The following is a 26798-nucleotide window of genomic DNA, read 5'->3' as shown; positions in this document are numbered from 1 at the left end:
TTAATCATAACTCAGGTTTATTGAACATGAGGCATAGGCTTTTTTTTTAATCCTCACAGCAGTTTCATTTTGCAGATGAGGAAGCTGAGGCACACAGTGAATGGCAGAGAGCTGGGATCTGCAGTCTGATCCCTGATGCCTGTTCAGCCACTACCAGGGTTTCTGTATTATCTCTGTTGTACAGAGGAAGAAACTGGAGGGTTCTTACAACATTTGCCATCTCTGGTGAGCACCCGATAACTGAGAGGCAGAGGTCAGGCCTGAGAGCCAATAATACGAAGTCCCAGAGTGGTCTGTTTTAATCCTTAGTTTACCGTTTGAGTAGGGAGAGACATACTCTCCAAAGCCAACTTGACCCCAGTGATTATCTAGCCAGGATGAGGGATTAGGAATGTAGCTGTAGGTGACATCGGCAGTACCTTGGTGTCAAACACCGTTCCAGTGGTTTTATATCTGTCCTTGTCCTTGTGAGGAGACTGAAGCCCAGAGAGGTGAAATGATGAACAGTCACCCTGCTCATTTTCCTTCTGGATCCTGCCCTGGAAGGCAGGCGTCTCCCATGCTTATAGTTAAATGGGAGTCACTTGCCAACAAATCTGGGGGGCCGCTTCTCCCTGAAGGCTGCCATGCCCTCTAGGCGGTCCTGAGTGGGGATGTTCTGAAACAACAAGACAGAGTATTAATTTTGGGGGGAGCTGCAGGGCCAGAGGCCAATAAAGACGTGCTCAAACTTGTCTACCCCCTGACAAGGTCAGAGTCCACGTCTTTCCATTGTCTCTTGACTCTGGTAATGGGCCAGGCAGAGGTATGGGCCTCAGTGGCTCCTTGGTCTCCTGGGGAAGGCAGGCCACATCTCTAGCATCCGTGGCCTATCACATTAGTCTCTTGCACACTGCTTACATGCCCCAGAGAGATGATAGTCTGCAGCAGTCTGATATGCGGCTGCTTAGTAGAGAAAAACAGTTAAGTTTTGCAGTAAGAAAGCTGGCTTTGAGTCTGGTGTATAGTTAGTTCACACCAGGTTCTGCAAGTTCCAGGACTCCTTGTTTAAGAGTATTGTGGATATTTGTTAACCTCTAGAGATTAGTATTTTTGACTCACCCAGGAGTCCAGGGCTAAATAAGTCAGCCCCAGGTCACCCCTCCTTCCCCCCCTCACCCCCACTGAACACACAGCCTGCAGGCTATAACCAAGGCCGTGACATCCCAACTCCAGCCTGGCCGCTACAGCAGCCGCCGGTACAGAGAGTGGAAGTGGTGCTTTGACAGGCACCTACCTGTGTGCTCCGTGATTCTGGGTGCACCGAGTGTGGCAGGCTGTGCCACGATTAGATGGCTGAGGCAGCAGTCCCAGAGAGAAGCAGGTGGGTTCCCTAGGACTGCCCCGGGCTAATTCTAAGAGGGAGTGGTCCAGAGTCTAACTCTTCAGGTTAGGAGGAACCTACTAGATTGGTCACATATGGCACAAGGCTCCCCACTTTGGCCTGGCCTCTGCTTGGAAGTGTGCGCGGACTGGCAGCAGTCACGTACCTGGGCGTAGCATATTCCTTCAATGGCCATCCCTGATGAGATGTCCACCTGTGAGAAAGAAGTGGTGCCCTGATCAGCCTGACCTTAGCCACCTCCGTCTGCACTGGGTGCAGCGCACCCTACTGCCTACACCCCCATTCCCTACTGTTCACGGATTCGTCTGGTGCAGTATTACTGAGGCTTACTGTATGCTAGTCCATGTGGACAGAGGTGATTATGATAAGGCATTTCCCACCTGGAGAGGGAACACCGTTTGTAACAGTGATAAAACAATGTTGGGACAAAGGGGTGGGGGGGCTTTGAAAACAGCGGGGAGGATGGCACTCAGCCTGGGGAGCTGAGGAGGAGGGTAAGTGAGCTGTGCTTGCACAGCCGGTGGCCGCCTCTCCATGCCTCCTGTCCCTCCTGGTGAGGGAACTTCACAGGCTTTCTGTTGCCCTGAGGAATAACGTCCTAGGCTTCTATGGCCGGGCCTCTGGCAGCTTTCCAGCCTCTGCTGCCCAGTGCTTACTGCTACTACCACTTATAAGCACTGTTCTAAGAGAAGTACCTTGTGTGTATGAACTCATCTACTTTTACAGCAAGGGTTATTATCCCTACTATACAGCTGAGAAATCAGGCATAGAAAGTCAAGGTCACAACAGTATATGGAAAAGCAGGTCTTTGAACCCAGGCAGGCTAGCACCAGAGCCTTTGCCCCTAACTTCTGTGCTATGTAGTTTCACTCATTCCTCACTCCCATTCAGTCAAGTTGCTTATTTATACACCTCTGTGCTTTTGCTCATACCATTCTTTTTCTCAAACCCTAATCCTTCCCAAGGCCTCAATCTACAAAACATCTCTAACCCAACACTACCCAGTAGTAGCCACTAGCCACATCGATATCATAGCTCTCACCCCTCCAGGGTATCTTCTTGATACCCCCCCTTTTTAAGTAACCTCTGCACCCAATGTAGGGTTTGAACCCACAACTCCAAGATTAAGAGTTGCATGCCCTACTGACCAAGCCAGCCAGGCACCCCTGCTTGGTATCCTTAACCTTGTATTAGTGTATTAGTGATTCTGTGTGCATCTGTCCTCTCTCCCCACCTTGGTGACAGTGACCATATTTAACTGATCTCTGTGTCCGTGTTCTCAGCTCAGGTCTAGATTCAGTGTGTAACGAGTGAATTGATGAGTAAGTTGTGTAAGGATGGATTAGTTTGCATCCAAGACACTACCCTGAGCTCTATCTTTGAGGTCACCTTTACCACCAGCACAAACCCGAGAACATGGCCTGGGAGCCACACAGAGCTTCGTTCTTATTACTCACTTGCTGTATGACCCTAGACAAGTCGTTTACCCTTTCTGGACCTCAATTACCTTCTCTCTAGCAGAGAGAGATGAAGATAAAATGTAATTCAGAATGTCATCTGGCCGAACTTTACATTTCATGGGTGGGTAAACTCAGGCACAAAGAGAGAGGTCAGACTCAGTGTCTGTTAGAAGAGTCCCATTTCTGAGTTCTTTCCAGCTGTGCCTTCAGCCTGCATTGACGTGAAAGCACTGCCTCCCAGCCACCCCACTGACGTTAGTGGACCCAAGTCCTGACCCAGAGCCTGCTCACCTCCATTCCTCTATCAATGGCTACTTTGCCCAGCCTCACAGCAATGGGTGCCTAGGGAAAATAGAAAAGGCTTGGTTGAGGGGATTGGTGCTGATAGTTGGCGGGGGACGGGGGTTTGGAATAAAGAGAGGGACAGAGCTTCATGGTGGGGGAAGAGTCATGGACAGGTAGATCGGTCTGGGTCAAGTTCCAGCTATTCTACTGACTGTTACATTTTGTTAGTGTTAGTACCTACTACTTCTTGGTTGATAGTCTTTTTTTTTTTAATGTTCAGTTAGCCACCATATTGACATACTTACCTATAATGAAGGAAGCCTGACTGATCCCTGATCCTCCCAATTCTGACTATCTGAGGTTCTTGTCATTTAATCCATCCCACCAATGTGTATAACATGCTACCATTTACAAAGTGTTTTCCTACCCACAGACTTGTCTAATGGTGCTACCCACCCTTCAAGGATGGTGCCATCTTATAATTGAGACTCAGGGAGGTGAAGCACTTCGCCATGTTTGTCCAAAGAGTGGTGACACTTGGATTGGTTCCCAGTCACCTTTCCCACTGTTGCTGTGTTCCCCTACCCCTCTCATCTTGGCAGATAGAAGCCTCCACTGCAAGAAGGTTTCATCCCAGCAGAGTAAACAAAAGGTCAAGATTAGGAACTTGGGCTTTGTGGAGTCTGACCGGCCTGGGTTGAGATCCCAAGGGGCCATTTTACACGGCCACTTGGAAGCAAGTGCATCAAAGTGGCCACCTTTGCGTCACTGATCTTGCTTCTAATTAACTTGTGCCACTACAGGGCCTGGCACTCCATACCCAGCTTCACTTCCTGGCAAAGACTGCATTTACTTCCTCTATTGCTTGTATTGTATTATTTGAGGTTTCTGTAAGTACAGCTTTCTCAGAAAAAAAGATTTTTAAGTCTGTTAACATAGAAGCCATAAATGAAAAAGCTAGCTACATAAACATGAATGACCTCCTGTAGGGAAAAATGCCATGAATAAATGACAAAAGTAAAAAACTGAGAAGATATATTTGTGATACTTTTTTTTTTTCTAAAGATTTATTTATTTGACAGAGAGAGACACAGCGAGAGAGGGAACACAAGCAGGGGGAGCGGGAGAGGGAGAAGCAGGCTTCCTGCTGAGCAGGGAGCCTGAGGCGGGGCTCGATCCCAGGACCCTGGGATCATGACCCGAGCCAAAGGCAGATGTTCAACAATGACTGAGCCACCCAGGCGCCCCTGTGATACTTCTGACCAGCAAATGTCCTTGATTTACAAAGATCTGGCATAATTTTTTAACAAATATTCACAAGGGTAGTTCACAGAAAAGGGGTTATAAACATAAGGATTTTTCAGTTTTACTCTTAAAGAAATGTAGCTCAAAACCATGAGGTGCCCCCTTTCACCTAAGAATAGGTAAATCATAAAATGCTGATAATGCCCACTATTGCTGAGATTCAGGAAATAGGTATTTGCATACATTATTAATGGAGTAAATTGGTACAGTGCTTCTGAAGGCAACTTGGCAAGAACTGGCAAATGTTATTAGATGGATGTATGTACCCTGATGTTGTAATTCTATGTAGGAATCTACCTTACAGATGTACTTCTAGAAGTACATGAAGATGTTTAGTTATACACTCCAGCTATTTTGCAGTAGCAAAAAGCAACATAAATGTTCATTATTAGAGTACTGGTTAAGTAATGATGGCACATCTGTACTGTGAATGAAAAAGTGTGCAGTTATTTAAAAGAATGAGGTCGGTAAGTATGTGCTGAAATGGGAAACTCTCCAAAATATTGAGTGAAAAAAATCAAGGTGCATACTAAGTATGTATATTGTTATCTCCTTTGTGTAAAAGATGTTGGCGTGACATGCCTTTGGGAAGAGTCAGAATGGAGAACTTCACTTTTTGTTTTATACTTTTCCATACTGTTTGAATTCTTTACTATGTATATTGAATTCTTTACTATGTGTATTTTAATTTCATGTTTTTCAAATGTCTCTTAGAACTGGATTAGCCTCTAAAGGTGTGTTCCTTGTCCCCCAAACCATCTTAAAAGGAATTCAGAGTTGTTTAGATATGTGAGTATATGTGCATAATATATATTCTTATATATACAATGAAAATTTCTGGAAGAGTGTGTAAGTTGACAGTGGTCATCTCAAAAAAAATAAAAAAACAAAACAGTGGTCATCTCTGGGGAGAGGGATTGGGGAATTGAAAGCTGTTTTGGTGACCACCTATCCTGGTTTGCCAGGGACTGAGAGTTATTAGGATGTGGGACTTTCGCTTTTAACTGGGACAGCCTTGGGAAAACAAGGTCACCTGGGTCACCCTACTTTTTTTTTTTTTAAGATTTTATTTATTTGAGAGAGAGAGTGAGCACAAGCGGGGGTGGAGGGAGCAGAGGGAGAAGCAGACTCCCTGCAGAGCAGGGAACCCAATGTGGGACTCAATCCCAGGACCCTGGGATCATGACCTGAGCTGAAGGCAGATGCTTAACTGAGCCACCCAGGCACCCGACCCTATTTTTGATTTTTACTTTATGCCCTATATTCTTCTGTTCTATTTGTTTTGCTTGTTATGAATATGCATTATTATTTAGGTAACTACCTAATAAACTGATTTCTCACCAAAGAAAAGTAAAAACTATATAGATATGGTATGTGTGTATGTGTTGAAAATATAATATTTTTTTCCTGAGTGTATGGAGATATATATATATACACACCATTTGGCTCCCTAGTCTTGGTGGTTTATGCACTAGAGAATAGCCCACTACCACACCATCCCCAGCACTCACCCCATCCAGGAACCCTCTCATTCTTGGCACCCAGTAACTCTGCTAGGAATTAAAGATTGGGATTAGTGAATGTACAACTAATTTTTGGTAAGCTGGTGTCTTGGTATACAAAGCTAGCTTTAAGTACTGAAATACTAGTAATTAGTAGAATACCATTGCTTTAGTATATTAAAAAATCTGAAATCTGACTCCTTGCATTCAGTTCATGCAAAAAGACAAACCCCACAGTCCACAAGTCTTGCTTGCTATAGCCGCTGCCCCCCTTCCGTGCCCCCCTGTGGAAGTGCAGTCAGCCACACACTACCTTGAGTCACTCAAGAGTTTTGTGTTGGTTCAGAGACTTTTTGCTCAAGTGTAACAGAAACCTGGCAGCTTTAAGATGGTCTAGGTAACAGCATCAGATTCCGTTTGTATGTGATAAAGAAAAAAGAAAAGACAAATGCTTTCTTTTAGACCGAACTCACTATTAATTTTTTAAAGTTATAATCTTTACCCTCAAAGAAGACCTCCAAGTTAGAAGAAGGATTATTTAAATTTAAGGGAGACAGATTTTTTTCTGAAATAAAATTTTTGTGATTAATTAAAATACTTTCATCTGTTAATATTAAAATAATATATGGTTAACAGTTTTATAAACTTTTATCTTTGTTTTGTAACATGTTTAATTTTTTGTGTTGGAAATGCATTTGATATTTAGTTTGAGTTTAATAATATTCTGCACTCTTTATTTTTTTTAAAAGGGTACTATACATCAGTGGTTCTTTTTTTTTTTTTTTTTTAAGATTCTACTCATTTATTAGAGAGAGCACAAGCAGGGGGAGCAGCAGAGGGAGAGGGAGAAGCAGGCTCACCAAGCAGGGAGCCTGATACAGGGCTCGATCCCAGGACCCCGGGACCATGACCTGAGCCGAAGGCAGACACCCCCTGCACTCTTTAGAATGCCAGTTTTTATATTGTATTTTGTATTATGCAAAATAAAAGCCCAAATACCAGTATTGTCTTTTTTTCTGGTATTGCAATCACTTTTTTGTGACCTTGATTGAGCAAGTCACTTAATGTTTCTGGGTCTGTTATATCACAGATACAACAGGGATAATCAACTCAGCTAGACTCTCCTAGTAATTCAGAGACTTTTAAAGTACATAGGATTGTGTCTGATGGATAGGAAGTGCTCCATATTGGCTAAGTCAGTATTTACTATAAATTATAAAACCTAGCTCCATTTCACGCTGCTTTCATATGGAAACTTGGGACATCCCTCTTGGTCCTCTTAGAGTAGTGAGAAGCCAGCAGTGAGAGGCTCCCAGGTCCTTGGAGACCCCATCAGCCAGATCCTGTCCTGGTACATGTAGGCTGAGTCCTAACACATGTCTTACATGATGTATTTCAGGAATTTCTCCACCCTGCAGTGTGGCTGAAAAGATAAGCTGGTTGTTCTTTATCTGCTTTAGAATTTTGCTTTTTTAGTTTTGGGGACATTTTATTGCAGTACTGTCCAATGTAGTAGGCACTAGCCATATGTCGCCATTAGCATCTGAAATGGGGAAGCGTAACTGAGAAACTAAATTTTTTTTATTTTTAAGTAATCTGTACACCAGTGTGGGACTTGATCTCAACCCTAAGATTAGGAATCGTGTGTTCTACTGATTGAGCCAGGCAAGTGCTCAGAGAAACTAAATTTTTAATTCAATTTAAATATAAGTCTGGGGGGCGCCTGGGTGGCTCAGTCGTTAAGCGTCTGCCTTTGGCTCAGGTCACGGTCCCAGGGTCCTGGGATCAAGCCCCACATCGGGCTCCCTGCTCAGCGGGAAGCCTGCTTCTCCCTCTCCCACTCCCCCTGCTTGTGTTCCCTCTCTCGCTGTGTCTCTCTGTCAAATAAATAAATAAACTCTTTAAAAAAATAAATAAAATGTAAGTCTGGATAAGTGGATCTAGTGTGGCCCCATGGGACATACCCCCTGGCCTCCCCACAGTTGCACCCCCCCTCCCTCCCCCATGGCACAGGCCCTCCCTCTTGTGCTGGACTGCAGCCACACCTGGGGCAGGATCTCCTGGGCCAGTTCCCGTGCCCGATGGTAGGCGGCGTTGCCCTCCTCATTCTGGGAAACAGCGTGGTTCACCAGCCCCAGGGCTTGGGCCTGTGCACCACTCAGTCTTCGGCCTGTGAAGATGAGCTCCTTTGCCAGCGCCACCCCCAGGCATCGAGGCAGCCTCTGAGTCCCTCCTGCCGGGATGGAGCAGGGTTAGTAAATCCACATGGGAAGTGGGAGCCCAGAGAAGCCCAGTTTGGGAGTCAACCAAGACTTCTCAAAGGAGCAGATTCTGAGTTAGGATGGAAGGGCAGAGCCCAGAGCACAAGGCAAAAGAGGAAAGCAGGGAAGTAACCTGGAGAGAGTGGGATTAAGTAAGAGAAGGATGGGTGCAATGGGTACAGTTACCTGCTCCGGGGAGGAGCCCTCGGGTTGTCTCGATCAGCCCCATGACAGCTGAGGAAGCTGCTTAAACAGAACAGAGTGAAGCACCCACACTATCCTGCAGGGCCAGTCCCCAGAGGGAAGAGACATCTGCCTCTAGGCTCTGCTCAGCCCTCCAGCCAACCACTTCATGGGCCATAACAGACCTCTCCAGACTCTGCCTTGGGAAGAGCCCTAGCACAGAAGTCCGGAAGCCCAGGCCCTCATCCTACTTCCCAGGAGTGAAGGTATGCATCCAGGCCAATCTCACCCTGAGCCTCATTCACAGGTGGAAAAAATAGGATTACCTTAGAGAGCTGCTACGGATCAAATGAGGTAATGGTGCTTGTAACAAGGAAGGGATTCTTGGAAGTTGCCCAGTGCCTGTTTGTGGGGTAATGGATTCTCTGTCTCACTTGACCCTTACCTCAGGCTCCTGCTCCTACCAGTTATTCCCTCAGCTTTTCACCAGCCTGTGTTTCCCTGAGTTCCAGTCCACATCTCCTTCCGAGTTCTGTGTCCTCTAAGGAGTTCTCCTGGAGCGTCCCACCCCACAGGCTTCTCCTGAATCCCCTCACAGGCCATCTGAACCATACAGTGTGGCTGCAGGGAATGGCCATTACTCCTGCCTATAAGGGGTTTTATATTCTCTCCGCTATCTACCAAAACCCTGCAAGTTAGTTGCCCTAAACATGGGCCCCTGAGAAGCAAGTTGGAGCATAACCCGACTTGGTATTTTGATGTCTTCTCATGTAGATACAAGCTACCTCTATGCCTGGAGATACACCTGGAGTGGCAGGAGAAAGCAGCGAGGGGAAGAGAAGAGAGTGGCACCAGATAGCCCTCGGACTTTTTCTAACTGCCTCCTAGAAGGGCGATCAATTATCTTCATCCCCTCCCTCCACTCTTCAAAGCTCAACCGCTCTGAACAAGTAATGCAAACCTTGGCTGGTGCCAGAGTGAACCAGAGGGCAATGTTCCTGCCCAGGCATGTTTGTGAGTAGCTGGACTGGTGACAGACTGCCCCTGTGACTGTCTTTGTGCAAAACATGACACAGAATTGGCTTGCATAGAACTGGAAAGTTGAACAATTAATCTTTGTCCTCAGTCTCCGCTCTCTGTTCTCTTTTTGTCCTCTAGCCAGTTGCTCTGGGGTTGGTAGAAGCATTCTTGAGATGAGGGAGGCTGGTTCTGGGAGGTGACAGGTGCTACAGCGGTCGGTGGCTGGGCCAGGAGGGGAACCAGCTTACACCCAAACTCTGGATCTCCCACATCGTCTTTCTCTAGTTTTGCTGCTGTTTGGAAAGCCCAGAGTAGTGGCTAGCTTTGCAAAGTCCCCAGACTTACTCTGTTTTACTTACACTTGCCTCCTCACCCTATCCCACCTCTCCTCCTGCCCAGTACCTGCCACTCGGAGGTCACAGGCCAGGGCGAGTTCCAGGCCTCCGCCCAAGGCAAACCCGTCCATAGCTGCAATAGTGGGCGCAGGGAAGGCTGCTGTGGAGATGAAGAAGGGCTCAGCCTGAGAGGCCCTGGCAGGACCAGGACAGGGACTCAAGGCTGGGGAGGGGCTATGGCCTCATTGGTCCCAGGTTTGGAACATTACCTGGTACCTCAGCCAGGTTATCTTAGAAGTAGGTTTTCCTATTGGGGAAAGTTGGGGAATCAGCTGGGGTACTAGAGTGGGGAGATGGGCTAGATGATCCCCACTCAAGCCCACTTTCCTGTTGGCCTCCCTGGGACCAGCCTTTCTGTTCTGTGTCAAGCCCCATACTCGGTGGGCTGGGAACATAGACTGAATAGACATGGGGAAGGCAGACCTATAAACAGGCAATGATGACCCAGGGTGATCAGTGCTCTGATAAAGCTTCGAGATAAAGCTTCCTGGTGGTCTTAAAGGATGACTAAAAAGTTCAGGCGGCCAAGGAGGGAAATTCCAGGCAAAAGGAACAGTAATTGTCGAAGCCTGAAAGCATGCTTGGTGAAATTTGACTCCTATGGAATGCCCTCCTCCAACCCACTCCAAGAACCTCACCAATCTCATTCATCAGGCCTCGGAGCCGCTGGACAAAGATCCCCACTTCTGCCTCACTCATCTGCTCCCGCTCCTTCAGGTCTGCACCTGCAGACGGTGAGGGGTTGGTGACATGACCCATTACTGAATCCCAGGCCATTGAAGGATCCAGCCAAGAAACTTGAGGAGCGGCAGCCAGAGAGGAAGGTGAAACATCAGGAAAGCATGGTCAAGGAAGCCAGGGAGGAAAAGGGGGGTTGTGTGTCAAAAAAAGGACAGGTGCAACAACAACAAAATGATAAGTTGGACATCAGAATTAAAAACTTTTGTGCATCAAGGGACACTATCAAGAGAGTGAAAAGACAACCCACAGAATGGAAGAAAATACTAGCAAATCACATATCTGATAAGGTAGTAATAATCTAGGATACATAAAGAACTCCTTGAACTCAACAACAAAAACCACAAAGGACAAGGGACTTGAATAGACATTTCTGCAAAGAAGATGCATACAGATGGTCAATAAGCACAAGAATCGATGCTCAACATCATTAGTTATTAGGGAAATGCAAGTCAAATCCACAATGAGAAACCAGCTTCACACCATTTAGGATGGTTATTATAAACAACAACAACAGAGGCAGAAAACAAGTGCTGGCATGGGTGTGGAGGACCCTGATGCATTGCTGGTGGGAACGGGAAATGATGCAGCTGCTATGGAAAACACTCAGGTGGGTCCTGAAAAAGTTATACGTAGAATTACTATATGATCCAGCAATTCCACTCCTAAAACAATTAAAAGCAAAGACTCAAGAGACTTGCCTGCCGTGATTCATAGCAGCATTATTCACAATAGCCAAAAGGTGTAAACAACCCAGTGCCCATCAACATAGATAAACAAGGGGCACCTGGGTGGCTCAGTTGGTTAAGCGTCTGCCTTTGGCTCAGGTCATGATCCCAGGGTGCTGGGATCGAGTCCCACATCAGGCTCTTTGCTCAGTAGGGAGCCTGCTTCTCCCTCTGCCTTTCGCTCCCCCTGCTTGTGCTCTCTCTGACAAATAAATAAAATCTTAAAAAAAAAAAAAAGATAGACTGTAGTATATAAACAATGGAATATGGTTCAGCCATAAAAAGGAATGAAGTTCTGCCATGCTATACTATGGATGAACCTTGAGGACGTTATGCTAAGTAAAAGAACCCAGACCCAAAAGGACATGCATGATTCCACTTGTATGAGGTACCTAGGATAGGCAAATTGATTGAGATAGAAAGTACAACAGAGATTATCAGGGGCTGGTTGGGGGGAGGAGGAATGGGAGGGATTGCTTAATGAGTACAGAATTTGTTTGGGATGATGAAAAATCTCTGGAACTGGACAGTGGTGATAGTTTCATGGCCTTGTGAATGTACTCAGTCACTTAATTTTATACTTAAAAATGGTTGAAATGTAAACTCTGTGTACTGTATATATTTACCACAATTTTAAATGTATAAAATAATATTTAAAATGTATTATTTCTTTCCAGTTTTATTGAGAAATAGCTGACATTGATTATTTTTTAACAGGAGGGGTCAGTGTGGTCCAAGGAGGCTGAGCAGTCAGGTAAGATGAGAACTGAGAAGCAAGGGCAGGACACAGTGGCATGGAGGTGGGCAAGGACCTTGGTGAGAGTAGTGTCATCTAAGGCCAGATGGCAGGGGGCTGGAGGTAGGAGTAGGGGGTGAATATATTCTCTTCAAGTCTGAGATTAGGAAGTCAGAGCTGAGAGCCCTTGCAAGTCTTTGATTAGTTCCAACCCCTCAATGACAGATGGAGAAACTGAGGCCCAGAGAGGAATAGGGGCGATCCCAGGATTCCAGAGCAAGTCAGGGACAGACCCAGACCTCCTACAGCGCCCCATGGCCTCTTCCCACCTCCCCATTGACCACTGCTGTCCCTTCCCCAATCACCCAGAGTAGGTTCTTAGCCCAGCATATCTCTCACTCACTTGCTTCTTGTTGTGGGGATGGGACGTTTCTTGTCTTTGAGACAGAAGTTCATGGTGCTTGTCCTCTTGTGAGGACCAAATTGTCCAGGGGCGGTGGAGAGCTATGGTGACAGGGACTGAGATCTTGTGGGTGGGCAAAGGGGCACAGAGTCCCATCTTGGCCACAGACCTTGTGAATGTCACTGGACTCAGTTTCCTCATTTCCTCAATGAAGGGTCAGAACAGAGCATGGTGTAGCAGAAAGAATAAGGATTTGGGGGTCAGAGGTGCCAAGTTAAAATTCTGTTCTACCTCTTACTAGCTGTGTAACACTAGGCAAGGAATTTTATGTCTGAGTATTTGAGTTCACATCTGTAAAATGGGAATAGTAAGTCCTATGCTAGAGCTGACCTAAGCCTCCAACCCCCTGTAGGCTGAGGGTATCTTGCTGAGCCCCGTGGTAGGGGCAGGGGAGGAAACCCACCTGCACAGAACACACCCTTCACTCCACTTCTGAATAGCAGAACACGCACTTGCTGGTCCTCCCGTAGCTGGGCCAGAGCTTCCAGCAGCTGCAGAGGAGACCTTGTCAGAAACCTCCCAGTCCAGCCCCGGCCCAGCACCCCCGCACCCACCCTGAGGTCTGCCCTTTCTCACCTCGCTGACCAAGATGTTCCCCAGGGCATTGCGGGCACTCGGTCTATTCATCAGAATCTCAGTGATTCCTGCAGGTGACAGGGCAGCCTTGGGTGAGCCAGTAGGCCTGCAGCCTGGGTTCTGGGCAACCTCTACCTTCATGAGCACTGTGACTTCAGGCAAGTCACATACACCCAGGCTTCAGTTTCTCTGACTATAAAAAGGAGAGAATAACCCCTTGTTCTTTCTGCCTCACAGAACTGGAAGAGCTTGTAAACTCCATGGATCGGTCTTTCTCCTGTACCCTTGGTGAGCAAATGCTCTATTAACCCAGGAGTCTGTCCTGTTGCTCCCTCTTCCTCACCCATGAAATTTACTCAGTCTCCTTAACCAATTCAACCTCTTAAATAGATCTCAGATCTTTTGGCTAATATCCCTCTCTGCAGCCAGTAACCTGGTGTGGGCTGTCTTCTACTACATGAATCACCCAACTGGCCCTCTTGCCTTCAGTCTTGCTCCTCCTCCCCACTCCACATTCATTCCCTCATTTGGGTCAGAATCCTCTTTCTAACCCAAATCCAGCCATGTCCCTCCCTTTCTCTTTTCACCAAAATTAAGTCAAATTCCTTAATACCACCCAAAAGATGCCCCCCTTCCCCAATCTGGCCATTGCTTCCCACTCTAGCCTCAACTCACCCCCACAATCTGGGCCAGTTGTAGGGAAGAGAGACCGGCTCTGGGCAAGGGCTCAAATACTCTTACACCTTCTTGGCTGTTTTCCCTCCTGTGTTTACCAATCCTTTAGCCTTCAAAGGCCTCTTATTATTTTATCCCAGGGTTCTTAGCCTTGTCTGTGGAACAAGCAGTATTTATTAAGATGGCATTCTCAGTGTGAGTTGATTTATGACACAGGGAAGGGACAATGAAAGTTTCAGGGCTCTCAAGGGACAGAGTTTCCAGCCAGGAGTTAGAGAACTGTGGTTCAGGAGAGAAAACCATAACATTCAGACTAGGTGGGCTCCTTAGCTTCCCTAGAAACCTTCAAAAAGTTCTTTGAGCCCAGCAGGCCTGGAGGTCCCACAGAAAGATGTGCCCAAGGTCTTCTCCAGCTCTAGTGCTCCAGGAAAGAAAATGCTGCAACTTTGGGGAAGGGAAACTCTGGTAGATACAGAAAAACCATGTCAGAGTGTAGAGGTCCAAGGTCTTTGTGGCAGAGAGACCCTAGACTGGGCCCAATCTTCATATCCTCAATAATCTTACCTGGAGTGTGGGCAGGAGAATTGCTTCTAACCAACAGAATGCAGCTAAGATCATAAAATGTCACTTCCAAGATTGGGGTTCAATTATATGGCAGAGGTGATGAGGTGTTAGTTCCATGATTAGGTTACAATGTATGTATGACTCTGTCTTGCTAGGGTACACTAGACAAACTAGTGGGCCTACAGAGAGGGTCATGTGGCAAGGAACTAGAGGCAGCCCCCAGGAGCTGAGAATGGCCCCCAGGCCAAGAGGAAGAAAACAGGGCTTCAGTCCTACAACCATAGGAGGTGAATTCTATCAACGGGAGAAGCTTGGAAGCAGATCTCTCCTCAGTCAAGCCTATGATGAGACCACAGCCCTGGCCAACTCCTGGATTGCAGCTCAGTAAAACCCTGAAGCAGAGAATCTGGGTAAATTGTGCTTGGACTTCTCACCTACGGAAGCTATAAGATAATGTATATTATTTTAAGCAGTAAAGTTTGTAGTAATTTGTTATGTGGCAATAGAAAACTATCATGGTCATGACGTTCTGAGATTGATAGAAACTTTCCTCTCTCCTCTTCACTTTCCTGTTCTGTCTCCTTTCTTTCTGGCTGTCTCCCATATTTCATCTCTATCTGTTCTCTCCATCTTTATCTCCTCCCTGCAGAATACAAATAGGGGACTTGGCTCAAGTCACAGCTTAGCCATTGGCTTTGGGCAAGTTGCTTTACTCTTCTGGCCTTCAATTTCCTGATCCATAAATAGAAATAATAAAAAGGCCATTATGAGGATTTATTTATTTATTTATTTATTTTTAAAGATTTATTTATTTCTTTGACAGAGACACAGCGAGAGAGGGAACACAAGCAGGGGGAGTGGGAGAGGGAGAAGCAGGCTTCCCGCTGAGCAGGGAGCCCGATGCGGGGCTCGATCCCAGGACCCTGGGATCATGACCTGAGCCGAAGGCAGATGCTTAACGACTGAGCCACCCAGGCGCCCCCATTATGAGGATTTAAAGAAATAATGCCTTGGGACACCTGGCTGGCTCAGTCGGTAGAGCATGGGACTCTTACTTAATCTTGAGGTTGTAAGTTCAGACCCCACACTGGGTGTACAGAGTACTTAAAAATAAAATCTCAAAAAAAAAAAAATATATATATATAATGCCCATAAGTGCTTAGCCAGAGTTTGTGGGTACAGTGAGCAGGAAAAAGGCATAGATGCTAAGGAAAATTCCAGGATTCAATAAAAGGAAAGAACTTCAAGCTGGGTGCTGTGAGGAGCCAGACAGGGCATCTTTGGCTTTCATTCAATTTGTACTACTCCATGTCAGGTCCTGGAGAAGTAAGAGAGGACTCAGCCATGGTCCTTAAGCTTTTAGTTGAGCCCTGATTCTGAGAACATTGCCCTTACGGGACCTCTGCAGTGGGGATAGGTCTGTACCATACCCCATCTCCACTCTTACCAAACCCACCATGCCACTGGCTAATAATTTCCTTAGCAGCTGACCTCGGGTCACTTACGTTTGGATGGCCTAGATCACAGGCTAGGTAATGTAGGTGGGAGTTGTAGGGGCCAAGGACAGGCTGCCTTGGGTCACTTTGGCATGAAGATTATTTGAGTTAAGCAATCAAACCCAGCAGATTCAGGAAAAGCTCTTTACCTCCCCCACAACTGCCTAAAAAGAATTTAGATAGAGGATCTGATCCAGGACGAGAGCTATCACCATAGATAACTATATTACTATGAACTAGGTATGGTAGACTGGGAGGAACCTAGCAAGACCTGTTTTTTTTTGTTTGTTTTTTAAGATTTATTTGCTTGAGGGGCACCTGGGTGGCCCAGTCGGTTAAGCGTCTGGCTTCGGCTCAGGTCAGGTCATGGTCCCAGGGTCCTGGGATTCAGCTGGAGTCGGGCTCCCTGCTCAGCGGGGAGTCTGCTTCTCCCTCTCCCTCTTTTGCTTCTTCTCCCACTCGTGCTCACTCTCTCGCTCTCTCTCTCAAATAAATAAAATCTTTTAAAAAAAGATCTTAGAGATAAAAAGATAAATAAATATATTTTTAAAAGATTTATTTATTTGAGAGGGAGAGCTCGGGAGAGCAAGCAGGCGGGGAGGGGCAGAGGGAGAGGGAGAGAGTCTTAAGCAGACTCCTTGCTGAGTGCTGAGCCTGAGCTGAAACCAAGACTCAGAAGTTTAACCCCTTAACCGACTGTGCCACCCAGGCACTCCATTGCCTGTTTGATCAAAGTCCTCTATGTCCCATTGTTCCTGGGTGGCCCAGCAAACATTTGTTTACCAAACATTTACTCCTTTTATCTTCCTGTGAATTGCATTCCCTCCATCTGAAGTCCCAGACCCCTACCCTCTTCTCCTTAGTTTAGAGTGACATATATATATCTCATTTTGCCTGTTTTGGGAATTTCCATTCTGTGTGAATTCCCTGTACATTCAAAATTAAATTTGATTTTCTCCTGTGTGAATTTTCATGTCAATTTAGTCCAGCTAGAAAGACCTTGAAGGGGACAGAAAATTCTTGCTCCCCGGAAGAGTCAATAGAGAGCTTTTTCTGTATCTTAATAAACTTCTCTCCGGGGGCACCTGGGTGGCTCAGTCGTTAAGCATCTGCCTTCTGCTCAGGGGTCCTGGGATTGAGCCCCACATCGGGCTTCCTGCTTGTGGGAAGCCTGCTTCTCCCTCTCCCGCTCCCCAGCTTGTGTTCCCTCTGTCACTGTGTCTCTCTCTGTCAAATAAATAAATAAAATCTTTAAAAAAACTTCTCTCTGTTGTCAAAACAAACAAAAACAAAACAAAAAAACCTTAGACTCAAGCAGGGAAAAAAGGAAGAAATAAATAGAAAATGTATAGTAGGACACCATCTATGTACATTAGAACTATGTAAATTAAAGCACAAACTCTGTTACATCAAATTTAGGGAGAGGGGTTGGGATTGGGGAGAAAGTAAAGCCAAGAAAATGGCTTTGCCCTGATGGTAACAGGCAGCGGACTGAGGCGTGTAACGCCACTGAATGCACTTTGGTCTCCTCTCACCCCCCAAAAACAACACAACAGGTGCAATCGGAAAATGTTCTCTGCCCGTTGATGAGGGAGCAGAAGGCAAGCTGAGGGCAAAGCACAAGCTAACACGCAGCAACCTCCCCCCCAACCCCCGCTGGCCCAGGTGGAATGTGTGTGACATTCCTCAGGGACTCCTGGCTGCCCCAGCACAAAGGAAAGGGAAAAAAACGGTTAACTGATAGGGATCACAGTCCCGCAGGACTTGAGTCTCCAGCAGTTTGCAACTGTCTTAATGATTTCTAAAAAAAAAAAAAAAAAGCAATCTCCAGAAACCTATAGATTCCTGGAGCCCTAACATTACCCACCCCTCCATAGGACAGAAAATCTTATATAATCAGCCACTCCTCACAACCCCCGGGCGCTGTCTGCCCGCGGGTCCTGTCCCTGCGCTTTAATAAAACCACTTTTTGCACCAAATTCGCATCCAGAATTCTTTCTTGGCCATAGGCTCCAAACCACGTCACCAGTGACCAGCGGGAACTTTCTCTCCTTGACGCAAAAGGGCACAAAAGTCGGCCAGCGTGGGCAGGGCCAGAGAGCAGGGAGCCGTGCGCAGCTGACGCCCCATCCTCTGCTCTCCTCTCCCCCCTACTCGGCCCTGCCTGGCCGGCGGGATTGGCTCCGCCGCCTGCCCCGCTGGAACCGAGCCAGGACTCTAGGCCGGGACGGACAACTGGCCTTTTAAAGTTACTGGGGTGGAAGCGGTGGGTCGCTGGTGCCTCGTCCTATCCCTGCGCGAGTTCCTCTCCCCTCCTTCACAGCCCCAGGCCACCGAATGGGGGACTGAAGGGACTTAGGTTGACGTAGAGTTCCACCGCAATTAGGGGTCGGGCCGGCTGGTAAGGTGGTCACCCTCCTCCCCGGCCTTACAAAAGGTTTGGGGAGCCTTGACTGGGAAACCGCAGCCGGGGATCAAATCCTCAAACGCCGCGAGCGGCCCGCCTTCCCCTTACCGGTCTGTCTTCCCGCGCCTCCTGGGCGCTCCCGGGGACAGCGCACTTACCTTGGTCGCGGCCGGTCAGGGCGCGCACTTGGATCTCGGGGTCGCCGGTAGCTCCGTGGGAGGCGCAGCTGCGCGTGCGAAGGGGCCTCCAGGGGCGTGGAAGGCGCAGGGCGCTGGTCAGGGCGCGCAGCATCTGGGCGCAGGCTGGGAAGGTGCCAAGAGCCCCTCCACTGCTCGGTCCGCTGCCGGGGAAAGCTCGCAGCTGGGCCGCAGGTTTTCGCAACTGCTCCACCTCCTGGCGCAGAGCCCACAGCGGTTCTCTACGCCTCTTGCCTTTTGGAGACTTGGAGCCCTGGCTAGGCGAAGCCCACCCAGCTCCGCTGAGCGACGGGGGGCAAGGATGTCAACCTCTTTTTTTTTTTGGATGTCAACCTCTTTTAAGTGTCAGTGTTGTCATCAGTAAAGCGGGGATCGTAATAGTGACTACTGTCAAAGATAAAGGGGGAGGCTGGTTAAAGTCGTGAGAACAGGTTTTACTCAGTAATATAAAATATACTACGGCAAAAGGGACTATCCAGTGTGAACTGAACTCAAACTTTTTTTTTTTTTTAAGATTTTTTAAATTTACTTGAGAGAGAGAGAGAGAGAGAGACAAGTAGGCAGAGAGCAGGCAGAGGGAGAGGGAGAAAACAGGCTCCCCCCTGAGCGGAGAGCCAGAGGCTGGGCTCGATTCTGGATCGTGATCTGAGCGGAAGGCAGACGCTTAACCAAATGAGCTCAAACTCCCGTTTGTACAGAGGGGGCTGAGAGTTTTAAACGGAGGAGGGAATATGGAGGTGGGTGAACCGGGCCTGTATAATAGAATCAGGGAAGTGAAAAGTTACAAAAATCATGGAACGCGTTTGGCCAGGTTAAACCTGTCTGGGTCAGCTAAGGGAGGTTTATCCAAAATTAGGCTCCCACAGAAAGTGGGGGGGGGGAGGGTTGGGGAGGGTTGTCTTCAGGTGTTGGCTGGAACAAGCAGTAAATTCTTTTGGCAGTGTTGACCTTAAAAATAAAAGTTATTTTACCAGCAAAAATAGGTTTATTTGGGAATAGCAGAGAATTGCGATTTGAGACAAACAAGCCACAGGATACAACCATAGGTTAGTCCAACGGAGGAGAGAAGTTGGGAGGGGTTGTTTTGAAACCAAAACCCACTGGAGAAAAGCAAGAGTTCAGGGTGACAGGGTTTCTCATCAGCTGAGCTGCTGACCTACTGGATTTCTGGAAGGAGATACAATGTACATCCTCTCCTGATGGGTCTATAATTGACAATTCTTCCTGTGATTGATGTCCAGTGGTATAGCACCAGAGCTCCGCCTTCTAGCCTCCTGACTGCATTTTAGTAAGGTTTCTCTCTTTTTTTTTTTTTTTTTTGATAACTTAATGTTTTGTTTTGTTTTACAGGGAAAACCAACACCAATATACGCAAGGCTTCTCTTTATTAATTTCTATAGCTGGCTTATATTTCTCATGCAGTCACTTTAAGGGGGGCTAGGGTCATCTTAGGAATGTGGCCTGGAGTTGCTAGAAACTATATTAGTGTTTAAGTCTTTGTAGGTCAACGTTGAGGCCTAGTAGAGGAGTGTGGCTAGAGTTGGGTGAGGCTCAGAGGAGTGTGGCTAGAGTTGGGTGAAGAAGAGTATCTTTGTTACCATGTCATGGTGGTATTATGATGACTGAATGGGGGGGTGTGAACCTTGCTTACATAAATGCCCAATAAATGTTATTTCATTTTTAAAATGTCATTTCACTTATTCATTCTGGCATTGTCTGCATTCATGGACTTCACTCCCTCACTGCTCAGTTACGCTTCAATCATCCCAATTTTATGCTCAATAATTAGATTTCAAAAATGTTTGTGACTGTGAGTCCCTAGCTTCTGCTCCACTATCTACCCAAACTGCTGGTGCAGCAGTTGTCAGAGGCCCTGTTTAGTTCATTCTGGGCGGATCAATAAGGAGTATTCAGTGCACACTCTCCCTCCTCCACCTTCCACTTGTTGATGACCCCAAAGTCACTAACAATCCACACCTCCAACCAATGGCTGGACTGTTAGGTGATCTAGAAATAAAATCTTCTCTTTTTAAAGCCATTGGTGCTTGCTGGGGTCATCACTATGTCCATTAAGGTTTTAACAAAAATGGGCTCTCATCTCCTTCCTGGGTCTAATGGGAAACTCTAAGTTCCTCTCTGTGACCTAAAATATTAATTGGGGTTTTTAGCAGTCCTAGTCATTTTTGATCCCTTGCCTTTGCTTCCAATGAATTAATTCAGATCATGGATCATCCGGCCATCCCTCTGTGTCCCTTTTCTATATATTCCTGGACACAACTCTAATTCTTTCACTCCTTAAATAACAGAGACAGACTGCATAAGAAAGAAAGGCTGAGGAGCAACTGTGGGACTCCACTTCTCATACTTAATGAGGTTAATGCTGTTATGGACTGTTATGTCCCCCCTAAATTCATACGTTGAAGGCCTATTCCCTACTATATCACAGTGTGACTGTCTTTAAAAAGTAATTAAGGGGCGCCTGGGTGGCTCAGTGGGTTAACCAGCTGCCTTTGGCTCAGGTCATGTTCCCAGGGTCCTGGGATCGAGCCCCACATCGGGCTCCCTGCTCAGCAGGGAGTCTGTTTCTCCCTCTGCCTGCCGCTCCCCCTGTTTGTGCTCTCTCTCTCCATCAAATAAATAAATAAAATCTTTTAAAAAATAAAAGGTAATTAAGTTAAAATGAGGTCATTAGGGTAGAACTTCATCCAATATGACTGATGTCATTGCAAGAAGTGGAGATTTGGACACAGATAAGTAGAGAAGATAGACCATGTGAAGACAGAGGGAGAAGACAGCCATTTGCAAGCCAAGGAGAGAGGCCTCAGACAAAATCAACCCTGCTGACACCTTCATCTCACACTTCCAGCTTCTATAACTGTGAAAAAACACATTTCTGCTGTTTAAGCTACCCAATCTATAGTACTTTATTATGACAGCACTAGCAAACTAATACACCAATCACAGAATTTCTTTTGTTAAGAGATTTGGTGCCTGGTTTTTAAAATAACAAGGTGCCCCCCTTCCTCTACATTATTATTGTTCCTGAGACTCCAAGGAAAATCAGCAGAGGGGCAATGGGGATAGAACAGTGGTAATAACAATATGGCTATAGGTAATAATATTTTTGTCCTTTTTAATCCTGCTGCTTTTAAGCAGAAGTAATTCCTCAGTAATCTCTTCTGAATTATAAGTTTTGAAAACTATTGTTTTAGGGGCGCCTGGGTGGCTCAGTCGGTTAAGCATCTGCCTTCAGCTCAGTTCATGATCCCAGAGTCCTGGAATTGAGCCCCACATCGGGCTCCCTGCTCAACGGGAGCCTGCTTCTCCCTCTCCCTCTGCCTGCCGCTCTGCCTACTTGTGCTCTCTATCAAATAAATAAATAAAATCTTTAAAAATAAATAAATAAAACTATTGTTTTAGTTATAAAAGAATATATGCAAATACTCTCACATTGCTGTAGGAATGTCTTTAATGGAGAGCAATTGGCAATATATATCAGAACTATAAATTATCTCCTTTTTGACCCACAAATTCCATTTTTAGGAATTTAACCTACAGACATACCCACACAGGTGTGCAATGATACATGCACAAACAGGGGGAGCGGCAGGCAGAGGGAGAAACAGACTCCCTGCAGGATGCCATATAATAACAAAAGACTGAAAACCATCATTTTTTAAAAAAATTTTATTTATTTATTTGACAGAGACAGAGAACATAAGCAGGGGGAATGGCAGACAGAAAGAGAGGGAGAAGCAGACTCCCAGCTGAGCAAGGAGCCTGATGAGGGACTCGATTCCAGGACCCTGGGATCATGACCTGAGCCGAAGGCAGGCACTTAACTGACTGAGCCACCCAGGCGCCACTGAAAACCATCTTAATATCCACCAATAGGGGAATGGTTAAATAAAGTATGGTACCTCCATAAACTGAACACTAGGAAGTTATTAAAAAAAACAACACAAGCAGCTCTTTATGCACTGATATAATCTTCAAAATCTATTGTTGTATGAAAAATTTAAGATGTGAAATAGCATGTAAAGAAAGCTAAAATGTGTGTTATAGAGGGGGATAACACCATTCAGGTGTGCATGTACAACGAACATTACTTGGTTGTAGTTACATAAAATATTTCTAGGATAGGGAGAGGAACTGGGAAACGGAATAGGGGTGGGAGGGAGAATTTTGGCAGTTTGACCTTTTGTATTTTTTGAATCTTAATTCATGTGGTGAGTATTATCTACCCCCAAAATAAGGAAAATGAAAACAAAACACGACAAAAATTAAAGACATGACACAGTAAAAATAAAAGTAATACACAGGGGCACCTGGGTGGCTTGGTGGGTTGAGCATCTGCCTTCAGCTCAGGTCATGATCTCAGGGTCCTGGGGTCCTGCAATCAAGCCCCATCTTGGGCTCCCTGCTCAGTGGGGAGTCTGCTTCTCCCTCTGCCCCTCCCCCCAGCTCATGCTCTCTCTCTCTCTCTCAAATAGTCTTAAAAAAGTAATATACAAAGTCAAAACATTCAAACAGTACAGATGGGTATAAAATTAAAAGAAAAAACGCCCCTCCTCTATACTGTATGCATTTAAAAGAATATTTATTGCATTTTATCCAGCATTTCTGGGTGTTTCTTGGTAGGAAAAAATTCTTTTTTCTAGATTTTTTTTTTTTAAGATTTTTATTTATTTATTTGACAGAGAGAGAGGGAGAGAGACAGCGAGAGAGGGAACACAAGCAAGGGGAGCGGGAGAGGGAGAAGCGGCCTCCTGCAGAGCAAGGAGCCTGATGCGGGACTCGATCCCAGGACCCCAGAATCATGACCCAAGCTGAAGGCAGACGCCCAACGACCGAGCCACCCAGGTGCCCCAGAAAAAAATTCTTTTTAAAGATTTATTTATTTGAGAGAGAGAGAGCAAAAGAGTGCATATGAGCAGGGGGTTGGTTGGGCAGAGGGAGATGGAGAGAGAATCCTCAAGCAGACTCCCGCTGAGCATGGAGCCCAACGTGGTGCTTGATTCCAGGACCCTGAGATCATGACCCAAGCCAAAATCAAGAGCTGCCAGCTCAACCAACTCCTAGGTGCCCTGGCAGGAGAATTTTTTTATTATCTAGTCCTCCACATTGAAAATGGAAATGTTCTTTCCCAATCTTTTCAGCATTAACAGCAACTTTTATTATCTTACTAGTCCCTCTCCACTTCCATGGACTTCTATTTTGTTTTTTTTCGTCCTTATGAAATAGTAAAAGTTAATTTTATTCAATTTCATCCCATGAGTACATATCTTTTTAATATTATGTGACAAAATGGAAAGTACACATCAAGCACTTCTGCTACAAGCCAAAGTATAATAGCTGATCCTAGAAAACACTCGTGTGTTTGAGTTACCAGCTGAACTAGCCACATACATATAGAATGCCAATTTTACTTGAATGAACAGCTAACAAACTATAGTTATTCAGACTTGGGTTTTTCACAGACATTTTTCTCAAATTTGTAAAAAAAAAGTGAGTCTGTCCCTTCAACAAAACAACTGACAGTATTTTTTGCCCAAATGAAAGCTTGTTTCTACTACTTTGAGTTTAGCAGTTTAAACTTTTTTCTTAAAAAATGAGATAGGTGGTGATACTCACAAATGTGACTTTCTTGATATTGTATACTGACATTCCACTTGATATTACATTATGGAATTTGAAATGTCAACATTTGGAAGATTTGCTTAACTCAGTAAACTAACATTTTCCAAATGACCAATGCCTAATGTAATAAAATCATACTTGGGTAAAATATCCGAACAAAGGGCAAGATAAACCAACGGATTTTTTTTTTTTAAGATTTTATTTATTTGACAGAGCACAAGCAGAGGGAGAGAAAGGGAGAAGCAGGCTCCCTGCTGAGCAAGGAGCCCGATGTGGGACTCGATCCCAGGACCCTGGGATCATGACCCAGGCTGAAGGCAGCCGCTTAACCGACTGAGCCACCCAGGCGTCCCAAACCAATGGATTTTAACATAACAGAGTACAAAATTCATCAGTATGGTTTCAGATGGCACGCTGTACATACCCTTCAAGAAATTACCACTTGCTAAGTTTTAGTGTAGTATCAAAAAAGAATGTCTACAGTTATTTGAAGAGGCAATTAAAAATCCGTGTGAGACCAGACTTTCTTCATATACATCAGTCAAAAGACACAATAGTTTGGTTGCTGAAGCAGAAATGATAGTCTAACTATTTTCTATCAAGCCAGATATTGAAGAGATTTGAGACAATGTAATATAATGCTACTCTTCCTACCAATATTTTTTGGGGGGGAGCATAGCTATTTTTCATTAAAATTATTATTTATATTCAGAAGTAACGGGTTACTGTTATTTTTTAAAGATTTATTTTATTTAGAGAGGGAGAGCAAGTGCACAAGTGCAGGGAGGGGCACAGGGAGATAATCTTAAGCAGACTTTCTTTTGAGCATGGAGCCCAACATGGGGCTGGATCTCAAAACCCATGAGATCATGACCAAGAAGCGGATGCTTAACCAACTGAGCCATGCAGACACCCCAAGTTTACTGTTATTCTTAAACAGCTGATAAATGAATGTTTTAAGATTTTCTCAGCTTTAATTTCTGATATGGTAAATATCATAGATATAATATACACAAAACACTTTTGAGGTAAGGGCATAAAGGTGTCCTGAGATCAAAAAATATTTGAGAACTGTTGTTTTGTAGCAATGTTACATTGATCTTCCCACAAGGCAAACTGCAAATGACATTTTATAATACCTCTGAAGTACAAAAGACATAGATGTCTTTTAAGTACCGTTCAATTAAACAAAAATTTTCCCACACTGCATTAAGTGGATACAAGGAACAAATTCCCTGAAGGGACAGTGGTGAAATGAGAAAAATGATCTGGATTCTAGCACAGACGTAACAGTCTTGTTTAGACATTAGTCCTCCTATCTTCAAAATGAGATCAGAGTAGCCTATTTTTAGATTGTTTTCAATGGTCAATTCCATGGATAGATTCAGGGAACCCTAAATAGTGGCCCAAGGGAGGCATCTGGCCATCTGGTCGTCAGACTGATTGGCTGTCATGGTTTTAGAGAAGTGCTCCAGGAAAAAAGTCGGTTGGAGCTAAGTGAGCCTTCCTTTCAAAAGGGGAATTGATTTTCAGTTACAGCCCAATCCAACCCATCAGACTTGCCCCTGCAGATATCTGCATTTGCAGCGCCTGGAATGAAGAGCCTCTGAAACCCGTTCCAAATCTCAAACTCTATAATTTAGCTCCAGAGACAGAGTGTCTGGGTTTCTTTCTCACTCTGCCACTTGCTGGCTATTTGATTTGGGGCAAATTAACTTCTTCGAGCCTCAGTTTCTTCATTTGCAAAACAGGATAACACCACTGACCTCACAGCGCTGTTACGAAGCTTAACGAGGGGGGCGCCTGGGTGGCCCAGTGGGTTAAGCATCTGCCTTCGGCTCAGGTCATGATCTCAGGGTCTTGGTATAGAGCCCCACATCGGGCTCCCTGCTCAGCAGAGAGCCTGCTTCTCCCTCTCCCTCTGCTTCTCCCCCTGCTTGTTCTCTCTCTCTCTCTCTCTGTCAAATAAATAAAATCTTTTTCTTTCTTTCTTTTTTTTTTTTAAAGAAGCTTAAGGAGGTGTTGCTTGACAGCGCTTATAGAGTTCCTGGTAGCGAACAGAAAGAGTATGCTCTCGTCTTCCCACACCCACCTTACCAACTCCGTTTTCCCAGGAGCTGACGACCGCACTCCCCAGGATGACGCTTACCCCCATAACAACTCCCAGATATCACAGTTCCACATCCGACGAAGACATACAAGATCCCCCTTCAGATTTCTACTTCTCCTTTCCACTCAACCTTTTCTGAGCCCCCGGCCTGTACCGGGTTCCTACACCAACACAGCTCTGCACAGTGGCCAAACCACTGACCACTCCCCCCAGCTTCTTCTTCCCATCCCGGACCAGTAGGGCTCCCTTTCCCTCTGACTAGGGACCACCCTGGGTCAGGCAGTGGTGGCCCAGGGCTCTCTTGCCTAAGATTCTGTCTGAGGGAGCCTCAGGAGAGACGGGAGAATAACTGCCCGAGCGACCCCCATCCCTAGAGGCGGCGGTTCCGGGTGTTCGAACCGGAAGCAGCCCCTACACTGTTCGCAGTTCCCCTGGTTACTGCGGGGTTCCGGACCAATGGCGCTGGAGCCCCGCGGACTGAGCCCACCCCCCAAAGGGCGTGATGTCACGCCGGCGCTCTGGAACTCCTCTTCTGATCTCTAGGTCCAATCCGCGTCCCGGGGCTGCGGATCGTAGTGCGTCTGCGCGCTGGAGGGCCCTTCGTGTCCTGGTGCGCAGGCGCCCGGGGAGCTGCAAACTGAAGTAGCAATGGACACACTGGAGTCGTTGTTGG

General features: G+C 46.0%; 1 protein-coding gene across 10 annotated transcripts; it reads right to left on the bottom strand.

Moving 5' to 3' along the window:
• Positions 1-26551, bottom strand: ECHDC2 (enoyl-CoA hydratase domain containing 2). 10 transcript variants are annotated; one of them, XM_032428757.1, is made up of 11 exons: positions 26108-26551; positions 18337-18762; positions 13037-13104; positions 12864-12951; positions 10434-10520; positions 9803-9895; positions 8384-8440; positions 7982-8169; positions 3136-3186; positions 1530-1577; positions 1-658 (listed from the first exon to the last, which is right to left on the bottom strand). In XM_032428757.1, exons 2-11 carry the CDS (start codon positions 18467-18469, stop codon positions 581-583), a joined length of 891 nt encoding a protein of 296 aa, XP_032284648.1. In that variant the 5' UTR covers positions 18470-18762; positions 26108-26551; the 3' UTR covers positions 1-580. The 10 variants fall into 10 exon arrangements, with proteins under 10 accessions (XP_032284648.1, XP_032284681.1, XP_032284672.1 ...); XM_032428790.1 differs by having other exon boundaries at positions 9803-9892; XM_032428781.1 differs by having other exon boundaries at positions 18337-18656; positions 26113-26551.
• Positions 26552-26798: the final 247 nt, after the last annotated feature.

The sequence above is a fragment of the Phoca vitulina genome, unplaced genomic scaffold (assembly GCF_004348235.1).
Source record: "Phoca vitulina isolate PV1807 unplaced genomic scaffold, GSC_HSeal_1.0 scaffold2, whole genome shotgun sequence".
NCBI lineage: Eukaryota > Metazoa > Chordata > Mammalia > Carnivora > Phocidae > Phoca > Phoca vitulina.
The sequence above is the reverse complement of the archived record's forward strand: the minus strand, read 5'-3'. Positions and strand labels throughout refer to the sequence as shown.